Source organism: Chenopodium quinoa, unplaced genomic scaffold (genome assembly GCF_001683475.1).
Source record: "Chenopodium quinoa cultivar QQ74 unplaced genomic scaffold, ASM168347v1, whole genome shotgun sequence".
NCBI classification, from domain to species: Eukaryota; Viridiplantae; Streptophyta; class Magnoliopsida; order Caryophyllales; family Amaranthaceae; genus Chenopodium; species Chenopodium quinoa.
In genome coordinates this window covers 678,196-697,257 of record NW_018744593.1, presented here as the reverse complement: position 1 = coordinate 697,257, position 19,062 = coordinate 678,196, and the positions used below count along the sequence as shown (strand labels likewise).

Here is a 19,062-nt window from a genome sequence, read left to right as displayed (position 1 = left end):
TTTTAGTTTTTCGCTGTGTGACTTTGAAAAATAGTCTTAGCCGTTATTACAGTGGCGGTAATATTTTGGTTATTTCCTAAAAAGGGTTTTAATTAGAGTAAAATGAGTATTTTAAAAGAAGGAAATTTCCAGGGTATTACAATGATCACTTTGAAAAGGTTTAATAGGTCTCTCAAATTGAGTTTGCACATATTAACAAAAAATTACGAAAGTTGGAAAAGCTTGGGTTTTTATATGCAAGAGGTATAGTCCACACAATATGAGTTAATCATTGACAAAAACCAAATAATATTTATGACCATTAGAGCTCCGAATAGGAGATGTCCATAAATTGGCATGTATGATATCTAAAGCACAAGTAGTATGACTTGTAGAAGTGTAAAAATGTTGTCTAACGTATTTCCCTAATTAACAAAATTTGTAAAAGGTGGAGGAAAGCTCCTTATTACAATTAATGAAAACTTCATTTTGATAAACTAAAGGTAGTTGTATAAAAAGCTTTACATCTAAATTATTCTTATTTTGCCATACATCGTGACACTATTAACTTTGCACGCATCTTTAATTGATTAACGCAGCTATTATTATTATGAAATTTGAAATACGTGACAAAATCAATAAATCATGTATAGATTGATTAATTTATAATTTTTATAGTCTTTGCATCATTTGTAGATTGATTTTATTAATTTATACAAGCAATTATAATAGTCTTTGCATTAATGTTGATTGATGAAACAAGATCTTAGTTATATTCGTGCATTACACGGGACGTAAACTACCTTACTTGTACTCTATACAATTATACGTATCATAAAAAAAAAAAAAAAACAATCAAAAAATATTCCTGTTATGTTTACATATTTTTTTGTGTTTGTTTTGTTTTATGTTTTTTTTTTACTCTTTGAAGCCTTTTTCACGTTAGCGCTGGATCGCTGCACCCATCCCTCTCTCTCCTCCATTGAAGCGTACTCCGAATCCTCCATTGAAGCGCCTTCCGAGCTTTCTCTCCTCCATTGAAGCAGCTTCTCAGGTAACATGTTTTCTATATTAATCATTGGATTTCATTTTCACAATCTAGTTTGAATCGTCAATGTAATTGTCATTACTAGTTAATTTAGGGTTCTTCTAAGGCAGATTATTGAACTATTAGTTATAATTACTGATTTACTTAAGTTATTATGAATGTTTATTACAACGATCGATTTTGTTGCTAAGGAATTTGCAGTTCATTTTCTTAAGCGAGAAGAATTTAACGTGATTTATGTTGCAAATCGTTTTTCATTCAATAACATGTATGATGAAATGTAAATGTATGTTAATTTTCTCAATTGTTTGATTTTAATGTTCAACGATAATGTGATTGATGGGTTAGAAAAGGAAACTACTGGATTCATTGGTGAAAACCTTGGATTTTTGATGGATATAGATTAGTTTTTGCTGTTAGGGTTTCTCTCAGTAAATTCTCTTTTTAATCTAGTATTATACTTCATATCCCTTGTTTCGTTTTAGCAAACTTATAGTGATTTCCTAGTACTGGGGTTGACTAATTCGTATACGAAATATAAGTTATCATTGAACTGAGGATTTGATAAGATTGGGTGTGTAAAAAAATGTGTGTAAAGAGATATGTTTTGGAATCTGAGCAATGGCAATCTTAACATTAGGTTGTAATTTTGAATTCAATTACTTATTATTGATATTTTTAATAATTTTGTTTTTTCTCCACCCGTCTGAACATTGTGGATACGCCTTTGGCATTTTTCTTTCAGGTAGCAAAGACTGATTGGATCTTCAAATGTATAAATTTTGTACATGATGTGATAGAATGCCAATAGCATCCATTTGATTACTTTGGTTGACTTGTGAGAGTGATAACATTTCAAAGCTTCTGATTCTTCCATGGAACCTTTCTTGAAATCCAGTGGTATTCCAGAGGCATGGCATATCATTGTAGCAATATATTTCGCTGTTTTCTTCGTTGGTGCAAGATTCTTCTTTGACAAATTCATTTTCCGTGTAATTATCTCTCAGTTTCCTTTCTATTATTCCATTGAATGTACCTCTGCATTTTTTTCTTATAATGTTACTTGATTGCTTTCTTTCTTAGTACTAATTTTAAGATGGGTGATGCATTTTCTCTTATAATTTTTTATATGTAACTCAATAATTTCAGTATCTTATTTGTTAAGTGCAATAGTGTTATGTCTGTAGGAATGGAATTAAACATCTGACGAATATGTGTATTGCTCTGTAATTGTTTGCTTTGACTTAGAATGAGCTGGAATGTTGTGCTTTGACTTAAAAATGTCCTTGTAATATCAGCAGTTGTCTATATTACCACTCAGAGGTGTGACTTATCTCAATGAGGTTACATGATTTTCATAATGAAGGCCTGTTAGGAGATGTTGGAGTCTCCAACATGCTTGTATTTTAGGAGATGTGGTGCAGATCCTTTTTAGCCATAGAAATCCATTAGAAAATTTTCTTATACCAAATTGACTATCAACTGAATGGTTGTGTTTTGATGTTTGGTTACCTATTATTCCATGTTTTTATTTATACAACTTTCTAATATAAATTGCGTAGGATGTACTTAGATAACCGAGTCTACCACCTCAATAGGGACCTAAGATAACAGGTATATATTCTCGATAGTCTGTGGTACATATGAGATGTTTATGGTTGTAGATATGGTATCAACTAGGAAGAGACCTAGGCTGCTAGGCATATGTAATTATTACTGTATGAGTTACGAGTTGTCTTTGACCAGCTTGAAGTATGTAGCATATAGCAGTTTTTGCGGTAGAAGCCATGTCTTGTAATGAATTAATGATAGTTTGATCGTTTCTCTTCAGTACATAGTATAAGAGAGTACAGGTGGTAAAATTTTATTGAGTACAAATGAACGAAAAAAGATGATGGGTTTTTTTCATTTATTGTTTTTCATAATTGGGGACCATAATGTTTTTAAGAAGTATCAGGATAAGACGAAAGGATTTACATTAAGTGGACTCATCCCAACGGAGTAATGAGAAGTATTTTGTGGGACAAAGATTTAACAAAAGAAAGAGAACACGAGAGTAGAGAAAACTTTGTATAAATTGTATTACATCTCTTAGATATGTGTTAATTACTTTGGCCATGTCTGACATTTTTACTTATTGAATGAGATTCAATCCTCAAATTTGATTTCCATTGGCCCACCCATTCCAGATTTCTAAACAATACATGAGGAAATTCTTTTCACATAACAGCAAGGAAAAACTTTGTTTGATTTTAACAATAAAAAAAATGGTTTGATTGGTTGCGTAGAATTAACAGATGTAAAAGTTAAATGGAATGATAAAAAAAATCTAAAGCTTCCTTCTGTGGTGTAAAATACCTCAATCTTCATTTTCTCAGCCTAAATAAGAATCTTCAAGCTATTTGATTCATGTCGTCTTAATATCTTTGACTATTCTGGGATTGCAATGATAGGTATTCCAATTCAACTAAAGAGTGTTTGACATCATTTTTTAATTTTTTTAATTTATTTATTTTAGAGGCTATCCATATGGTTATTGAGTTTGAGTAAGAAAGCTGCTCCATTGAAGTTTGACGAGGCTACCAAAGCAAAAATCGCAAAGTGCTCTGAGTCATTATGGAAGCTGACTTACTATGCCACAATGGAGGCATCAATTCTTTGCATTATCTTTTATGAACCATGGTTCAGAGATTCGAAGGAGTATTTCAAAGAATGGCCGAATCAAGAGCTTAAGTGAGTCTATACTTTTTATTGAGTAGTAACCTCTATATCTGCTTTGACATACTTGCATTTAAAAGTTGTATAATAAGTGGATAATGTCTTCTTTACGTTTTTATATTATTTCTTTTCACATTACTAAGACAAATTCATGAAAGCTACTAGTGTATTATGATTGTGAATATGTGATATCTAGGATTTAATCTCTTTTTTTCTCCATCTTTTGAGATAAGGCGACACAATGTATTTATCGCTCATGATATAAGCTTTGACAATTTGAGGAGGAGAGGGCATATTTGTTGTGTGTATTTCTTTTCCAGTTATATTAGTGGAGTAGTTGAAAAGACTTGTTTTCATAGTGGCAATATCATTTTGGATTGAATAATAGGTAGAACACATGTATTCTTGTTGCACAGGATCGAGACTCTGAGCTTGCTAACTATGCCTTGAGAAATTTATTCTATTCTGAAGTGGCTGCCGTGTCCATTACTGGGTAAAATTTCCTTATTAATGCTTAAAGTTACATAGTTATGTTATACAGATTAGTGTTGAAATATTTCCTGAGTATTCTACAGTTTTGGTATCCTACTAGGCTACTACATTTGTCCATTTAGTGGGGAAATAGTTTTTGGAAAAAGGGACCCCTACTCAGTTACCTGACCCACATCCGAGCAGAACCTGAAGCTGCATTAACCTAACCAAAGATGATCCAAAAAATAATATGCCTAATATTGATTTATTTATCATAATAAGCTAATTGTCGATAAACTTGAATATGATCTGCTCCGAACGCCTAAGCCCATCCGAACTAAAATGAATAATTCATCAGCTGAAAATTACTGATCAAATCCAATCATAACAACTAGATTCTCACCACTACCAGCAACAAGTGTCTTTTGTTGGGATGTTGGCAATTACTTTATGAGGCATTTTTGTCCTAAAAAGTTCAATATTCATGAACAATAAAATTTGCTCCTATGATACTGCATTTTACTGAACAATACTCCATTGTAGATTGAATTTTGGCCCATCTCTTGTGATACAATTCTTTTTGTTCAGGGTGACATATTGTCTATATGATATACTTTCTTAAAACCTTAAGGAAAGAGAATCAGTATTTTGGGGTTATTCATTTGCAGCATCGTTAAAATGCTTGAAATTTGATTGATGCCTGTATGTGTTGGCTTGCACTTTTATAAGGGCATGCTTTGACATGAGGGTTTGATTGCATAGCTAGATCAAGCTGCTCTAGGCTTTGGGGTCTTTGTGTGATTCTTAATTATCATTTTGATGCAACTCACATGATATATCTCACTCTTTCAAATCTGGTTGGCTCACTTGGTTTTTTTGTTTGCTCCAGAATTTCTTTGAAACTATTCTATATGTGCCAATGTGGGTTCTACATCTATAGCATTGCTGCCCTTCTTACATGGGAAACTCGAAGGAAGGATTTTGCAGTAATGATGTCTCATCATATAATCACTGTTCTTCTTATAAGCTGCTCATATATGACAAGGTATTGACTCAAATATTTTTCACTAATTTTGTTTGATGCTACGTTATATGTAGATGTATCCGTTTTTACTGATGTGATGGTTCAATGATAGCTTATTTGAGAAACATAATATTTATTTGGAGAATCATTTCTAATAATGCAGTTCTGCACATCCTTGTACTTATCTTTTTTTGGAAAGATTCAGGAATGCAAAATTACTTAGAAAAAAAATCCTGGAAAAGGAAGTTACTTGATCTCGTTGATTGTCTTTAACGTGAGGATAGTTTTTGTTAAATATGTGTCCATGCAAGTGTCACTGGATTTTGCGTCTCAATTTGGCATTACAATTCTCTCAATTTTTCTCTCTATCTGTGTGTGTGTGTGTGTGAGAGAGAGAGAGAGAGAGAGAGAGAGAGAGATAGATTGGAGGGAGTGCTCGTTTATTTTATGTGTTATTAATTTATTATCCAAGAACTTTGTTAAAGGGGCTTTGAAAACAAAATAGTTGATTAGAGTGGTTACTAAATTTTTTGCAATGAGGATTGCGAATTGATATTAAGTCATCTTCTGGTGTGTAGGAAGGGCTTTTAGGCACAACTGTGCTACTGAAGAGGATTTTGGGGGTGATTAAGTTTTAACTAGATTTTAGGAATTGGCATTGATTATTTGAAGTGAAGACGTGTTGATAGGTTGCTATTTTTGGTTTTCGTGTGATTTATACTAGTCCATAAAGACCCCCCCCCCTTTCAATTTAGGTTTAGGTAAAAGCCCCGTTAGAGTATTTTGGCCTTCAACCCTCTCGGGCCTGATTTTACCTTTTTTTTTTGGGGTGGATTGGTTTCCATGCCTTTTTGGGATAGGTGATGGTTTATTCTTGAAGTTGCCTCTTATGCCTTTTCTTCCACAACCAAGTCTTGGAAGGCATTGGGAAGATAAAATATTGATTAGATTGTTTTCTGGTGCTCAGGATTGAGGACGGTTTGGAATCATTTTTCTGGTATGCAGGAAGGGTGATGGCATAAGTTTAATGGTGACTTTATGACAATAACATTGTTTTGAAGGTTTAGGTTTGTTAGGAAATTAATGTTCTGGATTCCCTCTTTTGATCGAATTTCTTTTGGCACTTTGTGATTTAAGATAAAAACATATTACTAGGATAATCCTTTGGGGGAGGTTAGTTTATGTTTAAGCCACCTAGAGAACTAGAGCTTCAACTATGTCTTTTGCATTTGTCCTGTGCTTGCATCACATGATTGGGCATCTCTTGGTATCAAGCCTATTCTTGGCACACTTAATCTAGCTCTATTATGTCTTTGGTGATAGTGTGGTTCATGACCATGTCAATTGAAGTTTCCCCTCCGCCACCAAATGAGAGATATTATTGTTCAAGGGCTGGTTTGTATGTTTAGGTGGAGATATTTGGGTCTTCAGTAACCAAAGGCAGGCTCTGTGCCTCTGTGGTGTTACTAGTGCCTTGCTCTATACAAGCTCTAATAGCTTTCAGTTGTTGATATGTGATCAGCAAGCATTTAATACTCTTCACTTCTAGTCTGTTTTCCTCCGTATTGCACACGCCATTATTTTAATTTTACCTTCTCTCTAGGATTCTCTTTTTATTGTTTGACTTCCTGCAACTACTAAGTTGCTTATGTTGCAATCTGAGGTGGACCATAGTGGATAAGGATGATGAAGTAAAATTGCAAAAGGGGCTTTGAAAAGGCGAGAATGTGCAAGGAAATCTTGTACCTGCCATGTGCTGTAGTGACGTGCCTTTTCTTATTTTTGTGGATAGGTACTTTGGGGGTCTGATCATTGCTATAGTACTTGTATTTTTTAACATTTAAGGTTATTACCTAACAAAGGGAAGAAAAGTGTTTGATTCAATGTTGATGTATACAACAGGTTGTCTTAGCTCAAGCACTTGGGTTGGTAAGATATAATCTAGAACGAGGGGAAGATCATAGGGGAAAACTTAGAGGCTATCAGTTATTATCTTCAATATTGTATGGTTCTTTTGAGCTGTCATCCTATTCTTTTCTTGAAATCGATCCAATAATATCTCTGGGAAAAATGCACATGGACTGGGAATGGTTTCCACTGGGTATTGTGCCATTACATAGACAAAGAAAGGAACATCATTTTATAGTTAATTGTTGCATTAGAATTGTTGATTTGTTGGTATAGCATTATACGCTTCAGTTACTGTAGGTTAGCTTGAGTAAAAGGCACATATTTGATATGCATACCTTAGATTGTGGTTAAAGAAATCTTAAAAGGATCTGATGGTACAGCTTATACCATTAATGTTGACCTTCCTTGTTAGGTGCCTATATCTTAAGATGCCCCACAACTAATACTCAGTGTTACCATGTGAAACACATGATACCTAGTTTTGGGAGGAGTGGATGGTAATGGGTCTTGGATCCGGGTCTTAGTTTTGGGATCTTACAAAGAATACTCAGTGTGATCATATGAAACACATGAATCCAAGTCTCAAGGTGGTGCCACCAATGCTCCAGTTAGTACCTGAAGGAGTTTGTAGTTGAGTAATGTGTAGGGGGGTAGAGAGAATCTGAGATTTTTTACCTTGGTTCTTAGGGTATTAGGGTAAGTGAAGCTGATGGGCCTTGACCATTAGGCTTGTACTCTTGTGGACCCTAAATGGAACGGGTCAATGACAGTAACTATGTGAGGGAGTTAATGAGACAATAACACCCGAGCACTGATCTTGGAGTCATCTATATTGATTCTGTTGCCTGTCATCAGTCTCACCAGGAGTATATCTGATATTGTACTTTGTAAGAGTTGTAACTTTCTACTTGTGCTCATGTGCTGCTGGAGCTCTTTACCCCAGAGGCCCAGAGTTATATATTTTACCTTCTTAATGCTGCAATTTAGTGACACACGGCATTTGCTGTTTATTATTAGGCCATTATGTTCACATATGTCTCTATGAAGTGCTCAAGCTGCATCTCGAGTCCCTGATTCATGTCTTAGAATTAGCTATTCAAAATGAGAGTTGGTTACTGATATTGTTAGCTCAAGTTTTACCGTTTAATATCCCGGTAAAAGAGAATTCAAATTCCATTTTGTGTCAATATTTATAGTACTTGGCTGCTTTTTTTCCAACTGGCATTGCTGAGTTTAATAGTTTCTTTTAAAGTCTTAGTTTTGTCTTGAACTCTAGGCTCCCAATTCTGGCATCCTTTTATTAGAAATTGTAATGTTCAAAGTTTATTAGAGGGCACCCAAGATATTAATTTCTGCACTCTTAGGAAATTTGAGTGGTAAGAACCTATCTCCAATTATGATTCCTCGTCTATGGCAGAGTCCTCTTCAAAGGTGTTGCTTCTAGTTTGTCCTTACCAATGATTACTTAATTGTAATTCTGGCATCTAAAGTAAACTTTTGGCCCATAAAACCGTTATATTTGGATGGAATTTGTCAACTTAATGTTTGAAATAGTAGTTTACTAACAATTTCCTGAAGTAGTAGATTTTTGTTTATTGGCAGCTTTTTCAGGATTGGATCAATTGTCTTAGCTCTGCATGATGCAAGTGATGTTTTCATGGAAGCTGCTAAAATTTCCAAATATTCTGACAAAGAGCTTGCAGCAAGCGTGTTCTTTGGTTTATTCGCTCTGTCATGGCTCATGTTACGGCTAATATTCTTTCCTTTTTGGGCAATTAGAGCTACCAGGTCTGTTCCTTTGTCAATTTCCCTGATCTCAGGGACTTGGTAAATATTTTGTCATTTTGTTTACTTGTTGTCTGATCTTTTCAGCATTGATCTCTGTACGGTCTTGAACCTTTCGGACCCCTATGATAAAGTTCGGTACTATGGTTACAATACCATGTTGATTATGCTGCTTATTTTCCATGTGTACTGGTGGATACTCATATGTTCCATGATAATGCGGCAGCTGAAAAATAAAGGAAAAGTTGGGGAAGATATAAGATCTGGTAACCCTCTCTCTTTCCCCCCATCCCTTAAGCAATTTATATTATGGACCGCAGAGCTCAGTGCATTATGCTCTTGTTTATCAATATGCTGTTAATTGGGAACAAAAGAACAATTAAAGTTGTAGTCTGAAATGAGTACATTGTAGTAGTGATGGTGATCAGTGCTGACTGTAACTTTTTTCTTTCAATTTTTGTAGTTCTTAGCAACATGTATTTCAGGTGTAACTTTACATATTTTAATAGCTGTTCCACTTTCCATATGGATTGTAATTGTATCAGTTATTCCACTTTCCTTCTAGGAGGGTAGTCTCCTCCTCTATTAAAGACTTCTATGCCCTCATCTTTTTGTGGCCGTGAGACTTCTTTCCTTTTCTTTTCCTTCATCGCATGGATCCATCTATTCAACCCAGTTTACCTATATTTTATTCTTAACTAACATGCAGAAACTTTGTAGAATAACAATTAATGAACAGAGGAAGTACTTTGTAGGGAAGTCCTCAACAAGTACTTTCAGTTGTGTATTATATTGAATGTTGTGTTACTGTTTATGGACATATTGTTTTCTTATAAATTTCTTTCTTTTGTATCATATTTCTGACCTTTTAAATCATTGGTATGCTCAGGTGTAACATAATCTTCTTTTTAACTGCAGATTCAGAGGATGATGAATAGGTGGAAAATTTTGGTACAGTTAATCCAATTTAGATCTTGAAAATATCTGCATACAGATCATTTGGAAAAATGTAGCACATCTCAAATTGCTCTTGAATCGGCTCCCAGCTTGGATATGGTATGAGATGAAGTGCTTCCATTGGATTAAAATTTTTCCTGTATAGATAACATGTTGTATGATTGTTATCTCAAGCGTCACATCCTTTACGCAGAATTAGAAACCATATATTGTAAAGTGCAGCGATTCTTTCCATTGTAGCTGCCTCTACTCGGTAGCTGGTTAAGGTGCAGTTAGAGCTACATACTGTCAGATGAAGTACGTGATTAATGAAAAATATTGAATGTTTTCGCTCATGATAACTCATTAAATCTTGGACAAGTTTTGGCCTTTTTGTAGTACTACAAGTATCAACATTGAAGATATTGTACTCGTACTATGCATGCTGGATTGGGGATTTTCTTCATATCAACCTTATCTGTGCTGCTGGGGTTCTGGTTATGTGGCTTGAGTTTTTAGCTATACTAGTTTAGATACCGTGCCATGCACGGTTATTGTGAAAGTTATTATTAATCAGTTTGACAACATTTAACAAAACATCTTATATATCAGTAATTACAGTTTTATGAAAATTATTATTTACACCGAGGAGCAAAGTACACCCAAAAGTGTTTCCTGCTCAATTGATAATATATAAACAATATTTATCAAAATGAGTAAAAAGTAATTTGGTAAACATTGTACCCAAATAAATATAAGAATCGTTGTCAATTCTCTCTTAATTTAACTTTTGTACAATTTACACACACTACATTGACTTGACTAATGTTTGTGATTTATACATGAATTTAAATATAGTTATATGGGGGTCTGAATCCTCTATTCCACTATTGTGTCCCATTTAACATTATTGGTCCACATCATTTTAATTATTTCCTTTTCTTGATTTAACTTTTAGTAGCAATCATAATTTGTATTCTAGTTCTTATCTCTCTTTCTTTTCTTGTATACAATTTTGTTTAATTCAACTCCACTATTTTTTCTTTTGTACTACCTCCATAACTTTACAAGAGTTCTAATTTTTGTGTATAATTACCTCAATTCATTCATTCTTTTCTCTAATTGCATCCGTAAATATCAAAGTACCGAATTTCAATTTAATAAAATATATACTACATGCTGAGAAGTAATTTTGTTATGTTGTCATATCCAACTTTACTGAATCAATGATATATATAATTTGAGTGTACAAGCGTTGTGGCAATTATATATATTGTGGGTGATCTAGTGACTCCATCGTATTTGGTTCAGTATACTAGTGAGGGAATGGCTTATAAGAAGCCGCCATTGGAATTTTAGGTAGAAAAATTATGTTAAATTTTAGAAGAAACATTTTTTTTTTTTTTAAATGGAGTTGAATTAAACTTTATCGTACAGAAAAGAAAGAAAGATTAGTACTTAAATATAATTTATTGTATAGAAAAGAAAGAAAGATTAGTAGTTAAATATAATTATGTAGCTAAAATGATGTGGACCAATAATATTGAATGGTACACGGAATGGGACACAATAGTGGGATAGAGGATACTTGTTAGAACCGTCTCAATGTATAGTTTTTGCTTAGTCATTTTCTCAAACACTTGGAGTGTAATAATTTATGCTTTCTTTCTCCTATGATAACGACCTATTCATCTCCATCAATCATAGCTAATAAAATGAAGAAACGTTCAACGAAAATTTTATAGAGCTTATAATTTTACTAATTAACAATTTCATTGTATAACAAATTAATTTCTAACTTTATAAAAGCAACAAAGCTTCTTTTAGTGCCAAGTGTAGTTTTTATATTGGTTAATGAATTATGTGTAAATTGGGATCACTTACACGGAGAGTAATCCTATTTATCTCTCAATAAATATATATTGGTTGAGGAAGTTGTCATTGATGTACAATAGCGGAAATCAATATTGGAAGATAAAAGCACTAACTAATGAAGATAGTTTATTAATAATGCCAAGTTATGCAAGTATGGAGGAATCTATTAAGTGGGTTGTAACAATATTCCTTATTATGGGGTAAAAGTGGGCATCATTAAATAGTCTATTATTAACTGCATGTAGGCAGTAATTAATAACGTGTTGAATTCGAAGCTTGCAAGTGGGATTTCGTACAAGTATATAAGGTGGTGAACTAGATAGAGCTTTCTCAGTGTCCAAAAAAAAAAAAAATATTATAATGGCTGCTGCTTTCCTCATCTCATTTCTAACTATACTTCTCTGCAAAACACAGTTATTGAAGGTGTTCAGGGCCATTGTAAGGTCGAAGGCGGCCATGGGGGAATGAGCTTGTTTCTTAAGTCTCGGTTGGTGTTACCAAAAAACCAGAAATAGGTTGGACACCATTGCAATATGTCATAACGAAACCTCATCATTTAGGATTGAAGGCACTTGGAGTTCACCCTGGAACTCCAATATGTCATTTCCTTCATTCCCAGGTACTTAAAGTAGATGTTAGCTCCCCAAAGTATATAAAATCCCTTGTACGTACTAATTATATGTTAGAGATATGAGATATCGAAAAATATATGTGATATATATTTTTCGTATATATCATTAATAGAATGATATATTTAGGATATTTATGTTAAGATATTATTTAGAAAATATATCTTTAAGATTTATGGTTAGGTTAGTATATCTTTTAGGAAGATTGTTTCCTATCATATAAACTTAGGTTTTGTATAAATACTCTACCTAATGATTAATAATAGACAAGCCATTCTATTCTCTCTTTCCTAATTTGTCATGGTATCAGAGCCCAGATTGTGTTGTGATTTGAGCCAGTATAAAAGTGAAAAGGAATATTGGAATGTGTATTTCACATTGAAGAAAAGAGAAAGTCGTGTCCATTTTATAAGGCTAACACGAACGTGTATTTCACATTGTTTCCTATCATATTGGAATATTGCCATATTGTTTTGAGGTGGAACCTCCTTGGACTTGTATAGTGGACACTTGTGACGGATGTGGCCCATACCCGTTTGTCATGGTATCAAGAGCAGGTTAGATATTGGGAGTGTTTACAAAAATTGTCCCCCTGCCGATGGGTTAGAATATTAAACCCATCGGTTGGATAGCCAAAATTATAGTTTTTTTTTTCTTTTAATATTTATTATGCGTGAGGTTTGATTTTTATTGAGACTTAGTTGCTTGTGGTTTGTGATGCTTCCATTTAAATCATGGGAGGAATTTTTTTGTGGGTTTCCTTAGTTGACGAGGGTGATTGAATTAGGGTATTAGCTTTGACCTTGATTTGAGTAAAAAAAAAAAAATGGCTCTCTTGTGTCAGGAGACCAGATATATTGGTTCCCCTTGTGCTGTGAGATAGGGTTTGTGATTTGATTTGAGCATAATTTTGCTCCTTTGGATATGAGTTTGGTTTTGCTCTAAAATAAAACCAATAAGAGATTTGAGTGTGGTTTGCTCTGAAAAACCAATATTTGATTGGAGCTCGGTTTTGCTCAGGAAAAACCAAATTAAATACGACGAGTTCGAGAAAAAGAGACGTTCTCGTTGTAATGTTATTTTTGCAGGTTTGAAAAGAATGACGTTCCTGCTCGGTTGATAATTAATGGGTTCAAAAAGCTGAATGTTCTCATCATTCAAGAAAAAAAAAATAAAAAAAAATAAAAAAATTTGAAGGCGACATCACCAGAGTAGTGCATCTCGACTTCAACCAAAGTGAAGAATTTTCAATCGCAACGTTCGTGTTACTGCCGTTACGATTGCGGGAGGGTGTTAGTGATATGAGATATCGGAAAATATATGTGTGATATATTTTCCGTATATATCATTAAGAGAATAATATATTTAGGATACTTATGTTAAGATATTATTTAGAGAATATATGGTTAATATTTATGGTTTCCTATCATATAAGCTTAGGTTTTGTATAAATACTCTACCTAATGATAAGCCATTTTATTCTCTTTTTCACCCTAATTTGTCATTATATTATATATATAAAGCTTATTGTGAAATCTATATACAATCCGGGTAATTCCAAATTTCTCATATTGATTAGCAAGTATTGTTTCTCATGGGGGTATATTTATTCCTTCTTTTTTTTTTTCACAATTTACTTTCGAGGAAGCTAAGAATCATAATTTTCATAGTCCAAATTCAACTAAAAATACGTCAAAAAAAAAAAAAAAAAAAGAAAAAAAGAAAATACTCCCAATTGAACAAAGGTGGTCGTATTTCTTCCCCTTGTGATACTACAAGCGGACCAAAATTGCGGAAATGCGAATTCTATTAAGGTGGAAGTCATTGCGGCTATGGGTGTTAGTAGAATTGTAGTTCTTTCCATTTTCACTATGTTTTCGTTGCAAACTGTGTTAAGTTGATCATTAAAGTAATTTGATTTTTGGTACGGTTTTTAAACACTAGAATTATATATGAATTAATTTCTACATACTGTATTTGGATACCAAAAACCAACTTCCACAGTGAGAAAGAGAGCGGTACAGGGAACATGAAAGAATTACCTAACCTTCAATTTTGTTTGGACAGGGTAAAGTAGATATCGAAATGGACTGTTAACTTTCACATTTGACGTCGTCCCATACAATCATCTACCATTACAACTCATCAAAGCCCCCACACATGTCTAGTCAGCAAACAAGAAATATATAAAACCATTATTTGCAATTCCCAAGGCACAAATATTTCGATTTTGCCACTAGAGATACCAAAATCGTTTCTCAATATGAGAAACTGGGCATCGCCCATACAAACCCAAAAAAGGCCAGTCCTTTAAGGAGTCTTTTGCGATGGCCTTTTGCGACTAATGTATATCACAGTACTAGAGATGAATTTTCACAAAGCTGCAAAAGGCAAAAACATTGCAGGGTTCAAAGTAAAACTTAGTTAAACCCTATTAATACACTACTCTGTAATATAAATTTTCAACACAAACTATCTACTGTAATTAATACCCCAGCATTTTACAATTACAACTATACATAACAGCCAACCTTAACTTATCCTAGTGTATAGAGCATTAAGGGGAAATGTCCACAAGCGGACAGAGTAACTCGAGTTTTGTTAAACTGTATCAAAAGCAGAGGGAATGCACAAACAACAATAGGCAAAAATGTCATCATCCAAAAATGTATGGATGGCTGTGTATGGAGCATATGAAAAAATTTGATACACAAGAGCTGCAATGGTGACAGAAGTTTTGCATCCAATCTGAGCAGCTTTAAGGACCGGCAAGCATAAATCATTATGGTAATAGAGTGCTAAGTTGCCTCTTGAAAAGTTCACCGAGTGCCCCACGAACATCCATCTGAAACAAGCTCAATGGTCAGAATTTCACCATGTAAAAAAAGACTTCAAAGTTAATCGACATTAGCTGGACTGCAATGACCTCTATGATGCGTAACTTTTACATGCCATCTCATAATTCAGAGCACCACTTAATCAATGTAAACCAAACAAAGCACACATTTTACCTTTTACACAAAACTATTGCTCAGTTGTTTCACACTAAATAACTTCTCTCGATCTTCTAGTATGTGAAAGTGATAAGTGTCTTGGATTTTGATTGTGAATTATTGTACTACCTCCGTTACATATATGTTGCAACTTTGGGTATTATTTGTGAGAGAAATATTCCAAAGTTTCAACTAATATGTAACTGAGGTAGTAGTTTATGGGAGTTACGAGTTAGTGCATCAAAACTAACAAATTAAGCATTTGCCACAAACAAAAAAAATAAAATAAAATCATACTATGGCAACAGCAATTGGTGCAAAGAAAGTAAAAGAGATTGGGGGATTTCTTTGATAGACAGGTTGGTGCCATAAAGAGGAGCTAGAATTATCAGGGACTCTGGGAGCAATCTTAAAGAAAGGTGGCTGTGGAGACATCAATATGGACTCCAAATGCAATCACTGGCCACACCTTGACTTAGGGTGCCCTGTGAGTACTAATATTTTTTTCCCTGCCTACCAAAACATGGAGCCTACTTCAAAATAAACAGCCAACATCCTAACTAGAAATAAGTTGTTCAGGTCAGTAGGTCACAAACCGCTACCTGCAAACCATAAGATCCTTATGTATCTAATAACTATCCCAGAGAGCAGCACCCTGATAGTGGTTTAACACCAGGTTGTAAATCTAATTACTATCCCAGAGAGCCTGAATAATACTGGGGAAGGGGAAAAAAAAAAAAAAAAAACAATTGGATGAAACATATATATGTGCCATACTGTGATGCAACCCTTTTTAAAATAGCAGTAAACTGGATACAATTTCTATCATTGGATTGTTTCCAGCAAACATCAGTGGCAAAGAACTTGGTGCTCGCGGCTTAATTCATTAAAAAACACACATGGATAGATCTACAAAGAATCCAATACCAAGTAAGATGATCACCTGATCACAACACACAAGCTTGGTAAGCAATGGGTAGAACTCTCTGAGGTGTTTTCTGAATACATGACTATTCATAGAGGACATGCCTTTTATGACCTGCAAGTCAAAGACAGAGAACTCTCAGTTTGGGCATCATAAAATTAACAAGGAAATTACACTGGAAGAGATGTAAAATTTTTGGAGATACTGCTATTTATATATTTTTTATTTTTTTTACTCGAGGACTAACATTAGCTACTAAAAAACAGTGCATAATTTCATTCTTAAGAATTAAAAATTACAGAAATTCCAAAATTGGCGGGGTCTTCAGGCTCAGATGAAACTTGAAAAAATTTAATTGCATTTCAAGTACACCTAAAAATGAAGTTGGTTATTGGGAAAAGACTCAGGCATGCTGAGGTTCTTCTCTTTAATAGTAGTTGCTGTAATTCTTAATAAAAGCTCAAAATAGTAATCGAAAACTTCGTATAGCCAAATGTTAATTGCTTTTACGGCATTGAGTACAATCAAATATTTTGCACTTCACACATGAATAGCAAGCATTTAAACAGGAATTTGAATCTAATGGTCATTTGGTTAAGATTTTTGATTCGGTGGCAACTGCTTATGAATTCAAGAAGGCTGGAAGCGCAAAAATACAAAATTAAAAGTGATGCACTTACCCTCACAATTACAGGAGAACGCAACTCTAACACCCGATGAATTTCCACATCAGTAGTCTCACCAACAGCAGACTGAAAATCAGACGCCTCTTTCAGCATATGCCCGCAAAATGATACGAGTTTCTCTTCTGCTACCCGGCCAAGATTCTCATCTGCAGAAGAATAGGCCCTTGTATTTAGGTCACTCTCAGCTGTGGACACATTTGAAACCTGAATGTCACTTGTTTCAAGATTGTTCTCTGCGGTAGTATCAAGTTCTGAGGTGGTTTTATGTAATATATCCATGTAAATACAGGTGCTTGCCAATTCCTGGCGTAGAAGGTTCAATGGAGGCCTGCAAGATTCAACATGTGTTACTAAATGTCCTTATCATTCAAGAAAAGATATTTTGAATGCAGCAATTACATGAAAGAATCGACTATTAACTATCAAGCGTTATTCTCAGGTCAAGGGAAAGCAATGGAAAAAGTAAGCAACAATTCAATAAGAATCGGAGATGAAACCACTGGATCCTTAGGTTTCTTCAAAATTATGTGATAGAGAAGTAGAGGCAACACACACATTGCTTAACTACTTATACAGAACTGTAAAATTTGAATTGGCAAACATAAAGTAAGAGTTATGTCACGAGTCAATTGCATCACACTATTACATAAGTTAGGAACTATAGATTTCCATTACCTGGAGCTGTATTTTCCATTACAATATTGTTTTTAGACTTTGAACAGTTTACACGGGAAAATCCTTTGCAGAGCAATTTGGAAAAAAGAGAAGTATAGTCTTGCATGTTAGTTGTACATGCCAACTAATCATTTCCAAATCATACTGCTTTTTTACAAGGAAAATTGTTTTATAAAATCACGTAGAGGGAACTACAAACACTTCATCATACTGATAGTAGTCTTTTAGCAAATGGAGATAGTACAAAAGAAAGATTGCCAATGTGCACTGTAGAGCAGAACATGAAAGAGGGGAGCCACTAGACTTAATGGGATTGAATCTAATTAGGAAAAATTGTTTTCCATATTAAGGATTTTCGACTGCAGGATAAAAAAATAAAAGTTATGTTCAGATCATCATTTTCATCATCTTCTTTAGTGTACACAAATTCATGACTGCAAAGGAGTCTGCAGAGTTATTAAGGAATTGAAGGCAGGCACAGGTTACACTAGCGGCAATAAACCTTCAAGTCTTGATAAGGTTTAGCCTAGCTCAGCATGAGCCCAAAACCCAGCAAGCGTAAATTTTTTGAGCTCGGCAAAGTTGAATTTTAAAAGCAGCTTTAACGTAAACTCATGAAGCCTAGCCCACTTTTAAAAAATACGTCAGCTCAAGGTACAAGTTTGTGTTATATGCAGGTTGCGTAAAAGACTTTAAGTTCCACGCAACCCCCGGCCCAACTTATGGCTAGGAAACATTGTAAAACCTTTTATTTAATCAGATTCTAAATTTGTAACTCATCTTTTATAGCACCTTGTTATCTATCGATTTGGGACTAAGCAACCTTGTAAGCATCTAGGTTGAGAAAATTTGATGGTCGAATATGGCGTTGAAGGTAAGAAGCAAATGAACTTGCTTGTATTATATATCATCAAGCAAAATAAGATCCCTTTGATTGATAGTCGTGGGAGCATCATTGAAAGAATCTTTATTAGGATTTCATATCTTACAAATCTATGATCCCAAAATACATGATTGATCCCTATTCTAAGCAGAATAATTGTAGGATTTTTATGATCCTACCAAGAAAATACAGTGAAATGTAAGGCTCTTAATACAATTTGCAATTGTACAATCTAACGATCCAACCTAACAATGACAACTTGAATTGATAAAATAATTGTGTTAGTGTTCACTAATTAGTTTCATATATGACCATATAAGTGTAAAAAAAAATCAATCATCAATACTTTCATATTTACATAATGAGGGTAAGATATAAGGGAGTAGACCTAAAAGAATCAAGCATAGTAGAACAAAAAAGAAAGGACTAAGATGGAAAGAGAGTTAAACATAAAAGAGCTGAGGAGCTTGATACATGTAGTGTTAAAGAATCACTGCTTATTACTTTATTTCTTCAAATATATG

General features: G+C 34.0%; 2 protein-coding genes across 2 annotated transcripts in view; one reads left to right on the top strand and one right to left on the bottom strand.

Moving 5' to 3' along the window:
- Positions 1–873: 873 nt before the first annotated feature.
- On the top strand, positions 874–10,344 carry LOC110699587 (LAG1 longevity assurance homolog 2-like). Its single transcript, XM_021877090.1, has 7 exons — positions 874–1,033; positions 1,773–2,019; positions 3,546–3,760; positions 5,106–5,261; positions 8,754–8,939; positions 9,024–9,202; positions 9,855–10,344. The coding sequence occupies exons 2-7, from the start codon at positions 1,903–1,905 to the stop codon at positions 9,872–9,874; spliced, it is 873 nt and encodes a 290-aa protein (XP_021732782.1). The 5' UTR covers positions 874–1,033; positions 1,773–1,902; the 3' UTR covers positions 9,875–10,344.
- Positions 10,345–14,709: 4,365 nt separating this feature from the next.
- LOC110699586 (brefeldin A-inhibited guanine nucleotide-exchange protein 5-like) overlaps positions 14,710–19,062 on the bottom strand; it is a 29,164-nt gene continuing 24,811 nt past the window's right edge. Inside the window, exons 31-33 of the mRNA XM_021877089.1 lie at positions 16,975–17,308; positions 16,313–16,408; positions 14,710–15,221 (exon numbers count right to left, since the gene is read on the bottom strand). Of these exons, the coding sequence (XP_021732781.1) occupies positions 15,159–15,221; positions 16,313–16,408; positions 16,975–17,308 (493 nt within the window). The 3' untranslated portion in view covers positions 14,710–15,158. The remainder of the gene's footprint in view (positions 15,222–16,312; positions 16,409–16,974; positions 17,309–19,062) is intronic.